General features: G+C 33.1%; 1 protein-coding gene across 2 annotated transcripts; it reads left to right on the top strand.

Moving 5' to 3' along the window:
* LOC105157956 (probable serine/threonine-protein kinase At1g54610) lies at positions 6,847-13,963 on the top strand. 2 transcript variants are annotated; one of them, XM_011074514.2, is made up of 9 exons: positions 6,847-7,930; positions 9,182-9,466; positions 9,631-9,948; positions 10,958-11,185; positions 11,482-11,579; positions 11,664-11,751; positions 11,942-12,466; positions 12,869-13,006; positions 13,479-13,963. In XM_011074514.2, the coding sequence occupies exons 1-9, from the start codon at positions 7,547-7,549 to the stop codon at positions 13,479-13,481; spliced, it is 2,067 nt and encodes a 688-aa protein (XP_011072816.1). In that variant the 5' UTR covers positions 6,847-7,546; the 3' UTR covers positions 13,482-13,963. The 2 variants fall into 2 exon arrangements, with proteins under 2 accessions (XP_011072816.1, XP_011072815.1); XM_011074513.2 differs by having other exon boundaries at positions 6,848-7,930; positions 12,869-13,001.

Below are 14,672 nucleotides of genomic sequence, written 5' to 3'. Positions count from 1 at the left end.
GATTAATGTAGGAATAATAATAAGTTGTGGTAATTGTGGTGAGGAAAAGGCGCCACCAAAGATAGCCCCACCTCAATTGTTTACTTCATGTGCCTATTAATTATACCTACAATAAAGTTTGAAAATTGATGTTTGTTTTAAGCCATAATATATTGATGTCATCATGTGCCACTACCTCATTATGTCACTCAACTCAAAGCTCACAAGGCATGCCACTATTTCTTTGTTTTTTAATTGATAATTAAATCATTCTTAATTGACTTTTTTCCAATACATTTTTTTTTCAAATTTAATTTTAATTTTTTATGATTAACTGATGGGGTTTTAGTAAATAATATAAGTGAGACTCGGGCATTTATAATTTTTTAAATAATGAGAAGGTATTTATAATCTTTTCTTATGCTTAATTATTAGGACTTTAATGAAATATATTTAGGAGATGAGGGACTACTTCGGTACATTTGAAAATCGAGGGACTAAATTAAAATAAAAGAAAAAGGGACGAGGGACTAACAGAGAAACTCAAGCCAGATCTTGAAATGGTTTAATTTCTAACTCATTAATCCTAAGTTTCTAAGTTGATCATTATTCAATATTTGTCCTTATATAATTTTACATTGAATTTTTTTTCCTAAATATGAAAATAAAATATCTTTAAATGATTATGAAACTCAATAGGTAAGAGAAATGAATGCCCCTCCCCCTCCAACTACAATGGTCCCAAGACTTCCATATCTCCCAAGAGAGCACAAGTCATCCATCCAATTATAGCATCAAAACCAACTCATCATATCCAATCTTTTTTCTTTCTTTTTTTTTTTGTGATTGTTATTATTTATAATTATAAATAAAAAATGTCATCATGATTAGGTAGACACTATACGTGTGATGTGTGAGTCAATTTCTAAGTCATTTTGATTTTCATAATTGCAGAAAAAAAATATAGGAGCAAAAATATCTGCTACGTACGTTTAGAGGAATCAGCCTGATAAAAAAAGAGTTCGAAGAAAAAAAATGTTATTTTTGGATAATAGTTAATTAAGTCCTCGAGAGTTGTAAGGGTAATTTGGTTAATTGATTTTTTTTTCTTTTTCTTTCTGTTTTTTAAATGAATTGTTTGACTCTAAAAATAAGATAACATTTTATTTGATTTTATATATAGAGTTAGATGAAGTCAATAAAATATTATACTATGATGTACTTCACATAATTGGAAATTTGAGGGAAGCATTAGCTTAGTCAATACTCAATGGACAGTTGCTCAATTAGTGTGTGAGTGTGTGTGAAAGTGAGAGAGAGAAAGAGTTTTGGGGATTGGGATCAACATTTTTGGGAAAATTCCTTTAGACTTTTTGACAATTAAATTGAAGTTTTTGTTTCATACTTATAGTTTTGCAAAAATAGTGTCCTATTATTTGAAATAGTTTTTTTTTTTATCTCATATTTTAAATGATTATGACAATTTTTGTTCGATTATTAAAATTTAAATAAATTGGCTACGTGCAGAGCATGCAGCATACGTAGCCATGAGAATGGCCGATGAGATTTTGGGAATAAAAGAATAATGTGAAATGCACTTGTTCTTGTGAATTTCAGAAAAAACCAATAAATAATTAAAAAAGATAAAATAAAATAAATTAAATTAAAAAGAAACTTTCCATCTTTCCCAAACTAAATCAACAACATATATTATTTAATAAATTACAATATTATTAAAATTATTAATAAAACTAAATCAAAATATACGGGACTAGTTCTGCAAAAACGTCCTAAAATACGGGATTAAAATTACAACTAACTCCATTTTTTTAGTATAATTTCCACTTAATAGGACAAAAATGAGAATTTGTAACTAAAAAGATTTTGTTCTCTAATTATTCATAAATCTCTCATCAACACCTGATTATAATCCTCATCAACCAAAGACAACCACAAAAATGTGTGTGCGCGCGCATGTACAATATAATATGTAATTATTATAATTAAACATATGGGGATATTCTTGTATAGTACAATTTGCTAACTTATTTCTAAAAATCTTAACAAATTTTTTTAAAATTAATTATAAATTTGTCTTTACTAATATCTGATAAGCTCAGTAATCTTATTTTATTCAAATATTTTATGAATTTATATTTAAAATAGTAAGATTTAACATTTTATAAACTCTAAAAACATCTTATACGATATATCATGAACTTGTAAGATTTTTTAAATGAGTTTAGCCAAACATCCTGTTAGGTTCGAACGGAATGAATTCAGACTGTAAGTCAAATAAATTAACTAAAATGACTAGTTAAGCTCACGAGCCCACTGAACTCGTACGACGACCTCAAGAACTTGCCACATAAGTAACTATTGTAGTATGGAAACAAGGCAAGATGGTGTGTTTTCCTACTTAACAATGAGGATATGCTTGTGCCATACTTCTGGTTTCATTTTGATTCTTCATTTTCTGGGAAATTAAAGAATTTAAATGGTTTCGACTCTGATCACCTGTATTTTCAAAACTGTAAATTATTTATAGGGCACTTACAGATTATTTAGTAATATAGTCCTCGCGTTGACGAAAAGAATCGAACTCAAAATTATTAACTAAAAATGACCTGTTTTTATCGATTGAGCCCACAAATATCTAGTCTAATTTTGATCGGAAGCAATGAAAACCAATGTTTTAAAAAATCAAATTGTTGATCGAACATAAAAATTGATTGGTTCAACCGTCGGGTGAATCATGATCGGACGAGTTCATAATAAAAAAAATTAATATATTAAAATAATAAGTAGTTAGCATCCACCATTCTTAAATTAATATACAAATCTTAGTCTATTAATTATCATTTAGTTAGCAATTCAAGTAATCTTAGGAGATAAAAATGTAATTAGATTATGGGCTTGATGCGTTTATTCATTTAATTAATAAATAATTCAAATAATTATTATCACGTGGGTGTTTGGTTTGTACGTATGCTCCCATTCATATGAAATATCTACGATTTTAATTTTAAATTGTATCAAATTTTAAAAATTCTATAGAAGTAATGAACCGGTCAGTTCACTTGACTCGAAACTAGACCAATTAGGCCACCAATTCAACCGACAGTTCATACTGTTTTCAGAGAATAAAATAATTTTGAAGATAAATAAATTTTATGGGTCGAATAGAATCAATTTCTGAACTGAACGACGGCTCGACAGGTCCAATCCATCGATTGGGATTGAGTTTTAAAACAATGATGAAAACAAGTGAATTTGGTTTTGCCCTTTTAGGGGTTGCACAAGTCAATGGTAATAGCACATATGGAATCATGTTGAGGCAAAGGACTATGAGAAAAGGGAAAGAAGAATTATGGCGCATAATAACTAGACACGGTTCCGCAACAGTTTTTAGTCTTTCCTTTTGCAAACGATGCCGAAATATTGACTATAGTTTGGAACCATCACAGAAGTGTTGATTAACTGTTATCAAAATTTATATAGTGTTTGGTTTCATTTTTTGCCCATTTTTTAGATGGATCAAAATATGGTAAATATTTGTCTTGATTTGTTTTGAAAGTTTTGCTGGTGTTTTGAAAAAGTGTCTCATTTATTTTTTTTATTAAAATAAGTCTACACTAATTATAGGTCTTACAACTAAAAAAATTATATACATGTTCATACATATATATATATATATAAATATATATAAAAAAGATATACTTTGACAATAAACAGTAGTTTTTGTCTCCCATTAAACAACATTAAACATACCATACTTATTTTATATTATCTCTAAAAAAAATCCAAACATACATACTATCTGTAACACATATTTATTTATTTTTATTTTTTTTTTAATTTTCACATAACACCAAAATAAATTAAAAATGAAACCAGACATGGTGGAAGGTGTGTGAAATGGGAAAAAAGTGATGAATTGCTTCCCCTTTTGTCAAATCTTTTTCCACTTTTACTTTTGTTATGTTGCTCCTCTTTTATTGAGTAATCATTCCTCTTCTCTTCAACTTGCTTTTCTTTCTTTCTTTTTTTCTTTTTTTTTTTTTTTGGTCTTTTTCCCCATTAAAAAGATTACTAAATTATAATAATTTAGTTTTTCAAAATTGTACTGTCTTCAATTAGAGATTGTGCATCACTGAAGGGTTCATAGATTTTATACATTACAACAAAATTTACTGTTATCTATGTTTTAATAATTATTATTAGTTAAAATTAATATAAAAAATTTAGTTTCTTCACTATGGTAAAAATATCTGTCTTAATTTTTAGTCATGACAAATGTTTAGCCAAAATCACGACTAAGGTATGTTGCATAACTATGACAAATGACTATTTACAACGATTATTTATTTTTAATCGTAACAATTATATAACTATGTTTAAATGCTATATTTCTTGCACGGATATGGAAAGTATATTAATATGTGAATATATATATATATATATATATGTATTGTTTTCTTTTTAATATGAAAGACTAGTAAGTAATTCACAAATTTAATGAGAAAAAAATGGTTAAATTATAATTTATTTATTTCCCCGTTTCATATTACAAAATACCAAATTTCACTATATAATGTATAATAAATTAATTTCATTAATATGAATTATGTGATAAATTTTATAACTTGTAATGATACTTTAGTAAAAGATCAAATATAAACACTCAATTTTTAGAGTTAAACTTATGTAATAGTTTATAATTTAATTAAATTAATTATTTTTGCCTTTTCATTTATTCAATCATGTCTAGCTAGATTTAAAATTCTTAATTATTCACTTGCTTTATCTTTTAAATTATTAAAAGCTCATACTTTTAAATTACAACAAGATTATGTATATTGACATTATAAATTATAATATGTACATTATTTTAACTAATTTTAATCTTATAATTTCTTTTTATTATTTATACGCTTGGCCATATTTTAAATAAAAATATTATGGAAGATAAAAATAAAGAAATGCACAAAATGTTCAAAATATTTTTTTTAGACTATTATGTTATTTTACATTTCGACCCATATGTTATGAAAAAATAATTTTAAATTATCTTGCCTTATCTAATAATACAAATATACCAAATACATTTTATTTATTTTTGGATATTTCTTAGATCTAATGCATATTCTACTAGCATTCAAAGTATATCCAATGCGTATTCGACACTGTATAGAATCATTTTGGGAATATAAAATAGTGGGAAATAATTTAAAAATAGCTAAAAAAGATAGAAATAAAATAAAATAAAATAAAAATACTGCAACTTTTTTAAAAAAAATATTGTTTTAGGCAAAAACGCTTAAGCAAAAAATGCAAAGAGAACCGCCGCGGTATTAAAAAATATATTATTTTAAGAAGAACTGTTTAGAAAAATAATTTTTTATATTTTTTTTAAAAAAAAAACAAGAATTAATACACTACAATGCGAATTTTCACATAGCAACGGTTCTATGAATGTTCAAGAAGGAGCTCTAGATCCATTTAATTAATTCAAGATCTTTACAATCTAATTCTTGTGCGTTCTAAACTCTAATATGTATGAACCCCCTTGACCATCCAATCATTTTATTGTCTTAATTCACTTGAAATTGTAGAATTGAAGGAAATCTATAAAGGTCGTTATTCATGCAGTAGATGTAATTTTTGCTACCCTAATACTCTTATGATCTTTTATTATATTTCTTTTACGACCTATTTGATTTAAGTATCGAAAGGCTACAATCGGTCTTCCCTGCATGGTTCTGGCAGTGGTTTGTTTTGTAGGTTTTATAGCTGATGAAATCAAATATTATCTTGTTCGATGAGGTAGCAATCACCCAAATTCACGCATAACAACCTTAACACGATTTTTCGATATAAAAAATATATATTTAAATCTTATAAATATTAAAACAATTACAGTATTATGTCCTTATACGACAGTCAACAAAAAAAAAATAAAGGTACTTTAAAATTTTAAGGGATAATTAGACTCTCATCTCCTGAGATTTGGTATAATTACACGTAGACCCCCTATAATTTGAAAAATTACATTTAGCACCTTAAGGTTTGCTTACATCTAATAAATATCTCTTCTTTAGTTAAAATTCACTAAATTTGTTGAGTTAACAGAATAACTGAATGAAAATTGATATTTACCCTCGATTGGCTTATTATTGATTTATTGTAGGTCAAATAATTTTTTTCGGATCACACTATCCTTATAATGGTGAAATATACCTCCTCATATACGTTAACGCGTGAAGACGTATGAGAGTAATTTGATCATAAAAAAATTTATTAGATCTATAATAGGCCAGTAATAAGTCAATCGGAGGTAAACATAGATTTTTTTTTAATTTTTTTTATTAACATCATCAAATTCGGTAAATTTTGTTTAACAGAGGGACTTATTTGTTAGATGGAAGCAAATATTATGAGTGCTAGATGTAATTTTTCAAATTATAGGGGATTTATGTGTAATTAAATAAAATCAGAGGAGGAGAGTGTAATTATCTAAATTTTAATTATAAATATATTTTAATACAAGTTTATATTACAATATACATGTAATATTGACCAATTGACCATGGTTCAATAATACATAAGAAATTAAAATAGTAGGTGTTTTTTTTTATAATTGTTGAAACTTTATGGTGAAATATTTAAATAATCAGCCCTTTTTCTTTCTTGTCCCTCTATTTACACTACAATGTAAACACATTACTCAATTCGTCAACACCAACCCAACCAACATTGTTTCCCACAGTATCTACACTCTTCCACGCGCTCCATTATTGGTCTCTTCCCCCCCCCCCCCCCCCCCCCCACCCCCCCACCCACCCCACCTCACCTCACCTCACCCCACCCCACCAAAACCAAAATGGGTTTGATCGAGTTTGAAGTTTGAACGTTTTTGAAGGCAAGAAATATTATACTAAGAAAGGGAAAAGCTCGAAAGCAAACAAAAGAGTACAGAATTTAGATCCCATTGCGGAATGCATGTTAAAAGTCAAATACGGGTTGAGAGTCTTTGTATGGGTCTGCCACTTTCTTGGTTTTACACTGTGTAGATTCGCCGCTGTTTTTGTTTAAGGGAGAAAAAAAAGAATTAAGGGGAATTGAGGGAGAGCAAGATTGTATAGCAGTAGAAGCGCACGTAAGCGTGTATAAGGGAAGAGAGGAAAAGGCCACAGGGTTTGTCGCTCCGTTGATTCCGCTTGAATTCTTGCTGGGATTTTGAACCCCATTAAGTGATAAACCCTCCCCGCAATTGCCGCACATAAAAGAGGTTGAGAGAGAGGGAGAGAGAGAGGGAGAGAGAGAGTGAGAGGAGTTTTGTGAAAGAGATGTTTCTTTCTTGATTACATATAAAAGCGAAAGATAGAATCGTCAATCATCTAGTGAATTGGCATTGCTTTTTCGGAAACTAGGCTTGACTGGGGTCAAGATTTAGCATGTTCCGATCTGGATTCGTTTTAGTTTTACTGCTTTAAGGAGTATGGTGGCGGCGGCGGCGGCGGCGGTGCTGGTGCTGGAGTGGTGACGTTTGTGTTGGCACGCTCTCATGGGTTGCGTGTCGGCAAAGCAAGCGGTATCGGTGACCCCTGCCGCACTGGATCACTCCGGAGGGATCAATGGAGGGTCGGGTCGGAGCCGAGTGGGCAGCTGCGGCGGGGCCGGCGGTTTGGTGGCGGAGCTGGAGTTGAACTTGAAGAAAGTGAAGAAGAGGGGGGCCACTGAGTCGGGAAGCGAGATGGGTGAGTCGGGACGGACGAGTTCGAACGGGTGTGGGAGTGAATCTGTGAGTTTTAGGCTGGGGAACTTGCACAAGTATGTGGAAGGGGAGCAAGTGGCGGCGGGTTGGCCGGCGTGGCTGAGCGCGGTGGCGGGTGAAGCCATTCAGGGCTGGGTGCCGCTCAAAGCAGACTCTTTCGAGAAACTTGAAAAGGTTAAGTTTAATAATTATGATTATTCGTATTGTTTATTAACTAACTGGGATTGTGTCATTAACTTGTTGATTAGTACAGTAACTAGGACTAGTTTGTACACTTGTGTACTTGTCTCTTTCTTGTCCTGGAGTGAGTTGGAAAAATTAATGAATAATTATGGCATGTGGGATTGTCCTGCATAGACTGAGTTTTTAAGAGATTGTTAATGAACTACACTCGTGGCTGTGGAATTTTGTTTTCCTAACCAATTTTGAGGATTTAGGAAACTGTATATACCCACACAGTTTTTTCCTTTTTCATTCTTGTTTTTGGTGTTTTTGTTTCGAATTTCCAACTAAGTTGTTATGCTATGGTATCCAGGATATTTACTTTTTACCTTTTTTGGTGTAAGGTATCAAGATCAACTGACTGAATTGGAGAGACATAAAAGAAGTCGGTTTCATGGTTGTTTGTTGAACTAAAAAGTATTTGGAGTTCTAGATTTGATAGTGTCTTATGTGGTAAGTGTGTAACGTGCGAATAGAAGAGTTCAAGTATATTAGTATAGTGCTCATTTGATAGGAGTTGCATAGCTGCAACATTTGTATAGCGACTGAGAGTTCAAGACAAAGGTTTAGGTGGTTCTTTTACCATTTATCGTGCAGACCAGACCTCATCTTATAGTAGGCGCAAACACTGAGCAAGAATTCTTACTAAATTGAGAAGTTGAAACATATCATTTTGTTTCTGCAGTCAATCAATGGTGAATGGTTTTGGCTCTGTATCACTAACTTGTTACAGTCATTTAGTTAAATCCTTTCACTGTGGAAATCCACATCCGAAGTTTGCCAATTAACCAAGAAGCTTGAATTGGATGGAATAGTGATTGGGCTTAGGACATTGCCCTTATCTTTAGAAATAAAAGACTTCAACTGGTAATATCCCATAGCTATTAGGGTGAAATATAGTTATAAGAGGCTATTGGCTCTTTTCATGCTTTTTTGTGCAACAATTCAGTCAATAACCAAGATTAATGATGTTATGACGTGGGTGGCACTTAAGTCTTTAACGAGGACAGACAATGGCTTTTCTCTATTGAAAAACTTATAATGTCACCTCGTCTCCCCCTGATTTTTCAAGATCAAAGATTGCAGGCAGCCAAGCCTGTCCTCAGGATACAGGAAGAAAAATTTCTGTTATATGTGTTCGCTATCATTAAATATTCAGTTTTTGCTGATGACATGTATATTGCATATGCTTGCTTCAAACAGATTGGTCAGGGTACATATAGCACTGTGTTCAGAGCACGTGACTTGGAAACTGGGAGGATAGTTGCTCTGAAGAAGGTTCGGTTTGACAATTTTGAGCCTGAAAGTGTTCGATTTATGTGCCGGGAGATAATGATTCTTCGCCGGCTTGATCATCCAAATATTATAAAGTTGGAAGGATTAATTACATCACGATCTTCATGCAACATATATCTTGTGTTTGAGTATATGGAGCACGATGTTGCCGGGCTATTGTCTTCCCCAGAGATCACTTTCACTGAAGCACAGGTTTGGATTATTCTTCTTTAAGCATACAGAGCTATCGATATGACACATAGATGGTACACTTGATATTTCTGTGTGCAAGAAGTACTATTCCTTGGTCTCTTTCTTGAAGCAAATAAGTTAAATCTATTGTCTATGCTAAGGATCTCATTGGGCTTATTTTGCAGGTGAAATGCTACATGAAGCAATTGTTATCTGGCCTTGAGCATTGTCATTCTCGAGGTGTAATGCATCGGGACATTAAAGGTGCAAATCTTTTAGTAGATAATGAAGGAGTTCTGAAGGTTGCCGATTTTGGATTAGCAAACTTCTCTACTTATGGGCATAGGCAACCTCTAACAAGTCGAGTAGTCACTTTATGGTATCGCCCTCCAGAACTACTACTGGGCGCTAATGACTATGGGGCATCGGTGGATCTGTGGAGTGTTGGGTGCTTGCTTGCTGAACTTCTGACTGGTAAACCCATCCTTCAAGGGAGAACTGAGGTAACGCCCTTCTATAAGTTGACTTGCAACTTTATGATCAAGATATGTGGGCGTGAGTGATAATAAGAAAGAAACTTTCGCATTTTAAGATATTCTCTTATTTCCAATGTTAACTATATGGTTTTCAGAGTGATTGATCCTCAACTTCCTTGAATATGATTACTTGGGATTTCGTTAATCTCGTACACCAAATAATCATCTCCAAAAAGTACACTGCTGCTTTAAAGTTCAAGTATTTTTTGTATGTGAAGATGCTTGCACGGATCTTGCCAGGCAAAGTCCTCAAACCCATACTTCATGGGAAATTATTGACTCCATCATGTTTTTACCATTAATTGAGAGAGACTGATTATTACTCCGAGATTCTTTTTATTTTATGGCAAACTAGAATGCATTACCTTGTACAATCGCATGATATTACTATAGCCATAGCGGAAAGACAGACAAAAATGCTGTTCCTGAAATAGATTTCTGTTTAGCTTACTTAACACTTGCTATAGCTTATTAAAGCGTATTAGTTCATTTGTTGAATGAAGAAGCCAAAACTAGACATACGCAGCATTCTATCAGAACTAGACATGCGCAGCATTCTATATAAACTAGGACAGCCCATTTACTAGTTTGCCTAGGTAGTCCTGCATGTGCTCTATTACAAAATATATATGACATTCTTTCTTCCTCAATAGTCGGAACATTTCAAATTTTCTGAAAATATGAGCCAACTGTTCTTGTCCCTAAATTGGAGAGCCATACAACATGTGATGTTCTTATGGTATCTTGTGCCAGGAGGCACAATGGCAACACGCCCATACTCCGAAGCAGCGGATGAGGTTTACATATCGCATGAGGTTTACATATATAAATAAACTCCAAGAGGAATCATAATTGTTGTAACTTCTGAAATACATTTAGAGACTAGTTCAGAGTATCTATTGTAAAGACGTGTAGCCTGCATATAATGTGAACTCCCGCTTCCTGAATAATGAGAATGGATTCTATCTATTAACAGGTTGAACAGTTACACAAAATATTCAAACTTTGTGGATCCCCTCCAGAGGATTACTGGAAGAAATCCAAACTTCCTCATGCAACTTTGTTTAAACCACAGCATCCTTATAAGAGCTCTCTTTGGCAAACCTTTGAGCATCTACCTGAATCTGCTGTCACACTGATAGAAACTCTCCTATCTGTGGAACCATACAAGAGGGGCACTGCTACTTCAGCCCTAACATCAGAGGTATTCTTTTGAGACACCTAACCATTGATAAACAAAAGCAAATGTTTCATGTGTAGTGTTAATTTCCTTTGGTTTTTTGTCTAATTTTCTTTTGGATGTTTGTTCTTTCTTTTCTAATAGAGAAAAATGAAAAAATTGTCATCGTTGATTTATGCAAAGCAACGTGAATGCATCTTTTCTCAACCCTCTCATCTAAGAAATTCATGACATTATGCAGTTCTAAATATTCTTAGTGCTAAAGATTTCATGTGAAGTACTACCCTCCTGATATTTTATTCTTTATTTGCAATCAATAGTATTTCAAGATGAAGCCATATGCTTGTGATCCATCAAGCTTGCCAAAATATCCACCTAGTAAGGAGATTGATATTAAACATCATGAAGAGGCCAGCAGGTAATGCTTTTCATTTCCATTTGGACTTGCAATGTTAGTTCTTCAAATTTTCAATGTTAAAGTTATCGATTTCTGTACTTATAGGAAAAGGACTGGTGGAAGATCACGTGGACCTGAAACAAGGAAGCCAGCTAGGAAGCAGAACGGAATCAATAAACTGGCCCCAGAAGAGGTCATCTCTGTCTGACACCCCAACATATGTGTATGCGTTTGGGGTGGGGGGCCTTGCATGTACATATACATATTGTGTGTGTTTTCTAAATACATGGCCATTCATATCAGTCCTGTAAATCTTTAGTATGTATTTTATCTCTTTTATGTTGTGTAGGACTTGTTCTTAAACTTAATTTTAAATTTTACAGAACTTGCCCCATCAAATGCAAGGTGAACGGAAAATGAACAGACATGGTGTCACTAATCACAGAGGAGATAGGGTCTTAGGTCAGGAGCCACCTAAGCCATCAACAGGCTCTACCAAAGAGGCATCTCATGTGAAGAATGCATCTCAAGGTGATGATACATATTCAGGTCCTTTACAAGTTTCAGGATCAAGTGGTTTTGCCTGGGCAAAGAAAAGGATGATTGATTCATCCTTAAGATCGCGAAGTAGGTCTAGTTCTAGAAGTCTAATAATAGAACCTTCTGGTGCTTTGCATTTGAGGAATAACTTGGATTCGAAGGGGGAAGAAAACTGTGAAGTTGTAAATGGGCAGTTTGTGAAGACGAAAGGCCACGACTCCTATGAAACCATCAAGCGCTCGATGCTCAAACAATGGAGCCAATTAGAGCGTCCGGATTCTTTTGATGCTTCAGATGGATACCATTCTCAGGAACTGTCAATGGCGCTCTATCATAAAGAGGAAGCGGCTGCTAAGAGAATCAACGTGGTAATTACAAAGCTGCTATGAGAATGCTGTCTCTAATTATGTCCATTAGCATCATTTTCATCATCATCTACTACATATCAAGGTATTGAAGTGCATTAAGGACCTTATCAACGTCAAAATAACTGACATAGTCCCATGCAATACAGCAGGGTTCCTTTTTTCTTTGTGATTTACATGATATCATGTGTGATAGAAATGCTAGCTACTGAAGTTTGATTTTCTATGGGGGTGTTAGGTAATAAAATGTCAGTATTTTGGTTGGCTTGTGAGCCAGGAATTTGTAGGAACAGTTGTAACCTTTTTTTTTATACCTTTTGAGCTTATCCTACCCTTTGTAAGAATTCAAAAACTAGCCCTTTTCATTTCAGACTTTTGTGCTAATCCAAGTGGGTATTGAAACAGGTTTATCATGATCAAGGGGAGAAGGTTGACTTTTCAGGACCCTTGCTATCTCAATCGCAAAGAATTGATGAACTCTTGGAAAAGCACGAGCGTCACATCCGCCAGGCAGTTCGAAGGTCATGGTTCCAGAGAGGTAAGGTATAAATTGTTTGGGAAACTGAACTGAGTGCGAAAGAATTGCTCAATATTGTAAGAAATAATAAATTGTTTGTAGAATTGAGATGCCGAGCCTGTCCTAATCATCTAACACTTTTCATGGTAAGCCGGCTTGTGATCCACCTGCGCAAGAAATTCTTTTATCTCCCAAAAATTGACACTTGAAACGTGCTCCAGCCACTTTATCACCACTTTTCTTCAACTACTTTTCATGAAATTTACATACGCTTTCAGCCTGGAATATCAAATATTTTCCACCGTCGTTGCACAATGCATGGAATAAATGTGTAGTCTTTTGGTGGGATTTGATGGAGAGGAGTTTCATTATTTTGTGGAGTGAGAATGCATCAAATAAAAATATGCAGAGATAATGTTTGCTGCCTCTCTTTCTATATAAAATGTATTCTGCACTAGTTCTATCATAAAGCCCACTAATATCATGTTTCATTTGCAGTAAAGAGAAACGGGAGGTAACTCCATGGTTGCTATTTCCAAGCACAGTAGACCTGGAGATGAAAGTCAGCTCAATGAGTTGCCATTGCACAAAGCTTATGGTCCTAAAGAAGGATTAAGCTCTATGTTGACTAACAAGCATAAGGAGTATGATGACCAGCGAGGTTATTGAACGCCTCGTCTTTTTGAGTTAGACGCAACAATCCCATGAAAAACCAACTAGGCCTCCAGCCAAGACGAAGAAAGGGCTGATACTTGTTCGTTCCTTTTTCCTTCTTTCTATGATAAACTTATAAATTTCAGCCACAATCTATTACTATCATTTTTCATCTCTTGAGTTAGATTTTCCATCGGCATTCAAATGTTTCTTTCTCAACCACTCACTTGATGTACAGGGAATTTGTGAAAACTCCTCAAATAGTTGTGTAAATGTTCCATCCTCATTTGGTTTTTGCATCCATCTGCACGTATCCATTTTCGTGGTTCTGATAGAGAGATCTGTCAAGAAAATTGTTTTTAGTTAGTCCTTACATCTTGACTGTTAGTTCCACCATTGAGAAGTGTTTGGATTCAAGGATGTCTCAACATTGAAGTAAAAGTCGTCCTGGGGCTATGAATAAATCTAAAAATAATGATGGTTGAACAATTTTAATTATTATTTTATTATATATAATGAGATCAAAAAATTAATCAACAATTATGATATCTTAAAATTTGGGCACCCGATTCACACCAAATTTAAATATATATAAGACTGTGTCTATTAGATCATATCGGACGGTTTGATTTAAAATTACATGACCTGATTCTACGATACACTGACTTGAATGATTATTCTTATGTTTTGTGTACGATATCTTGACATCCGTATATTCAATAAGTCTAAACCTTTTACCAAGTGTATTTTTCTGTAAGTTTGATCATATTTAACGGTTTGATCTGAATTTTAATGGTTCGATTAACCCATGTTGTTCAACAATGTAAGATGATAGTTATATCAATGTAATACTAACATTTATAAATATATAAATTTACTGCAGATTGTGAACATATATTAATCTCAACTATAAAATATTTTTATGTATTCCAATTGCATTATTTCAGATAAATTGATACTTTTCCATAACTTTAAACTATTCAGTATGATTTTTTTTTTATATTTTACTAATTATATTACTGCTAAACTAATCAGTAA

The sequence above is a fragment of the Sesamum indicum genome, linkage group LG3 (genome assembly GCF_000512975.1).
Source record: "Sesamum indicum cultivar Zhongzhi No. 13 linkage group LG3, S_indicum_v1.0, whole genome shotgun sequence".
NCBI classification, from domain to species: Eukaryota; Viridiplantae; Streptophyta; class Magnoliopsida; order Lamiales; family Pedaliaceae; genus Sesamum; species Sesamum indicum.
This window is presented reverse-complemented; position numbering and strand designations above follow the sequence as displayed.

What these genes read in the sequence shown, in the direction of transcription:
- LOC105157956 (XM_011074513.2), top strand. Translation starts at nt 7,547, where the DNA reads ATGGGTTGCGTGTCGGCAAAGCAAGCGGTATCGGTGACCCCTGCCGCA. An exon ending in CATCATGAAGAGGCCAGCAG is followed by an intron (nt 11,580 to 11,663) that starts GTAATGCTTTTC and finishes CTGTACTTATAG; the next exon opens with GAAAAGGACTGGTGGAAGAT. An exon ending in ATAAACTGGCCCCAGAAGAG is followed by an intron (nt 11,752 to 11,941) that starts GTCATCTCTGTC and finishes TAAATTTTACAG; the next exon opens with AACTTGCCCCATCAAATGCA.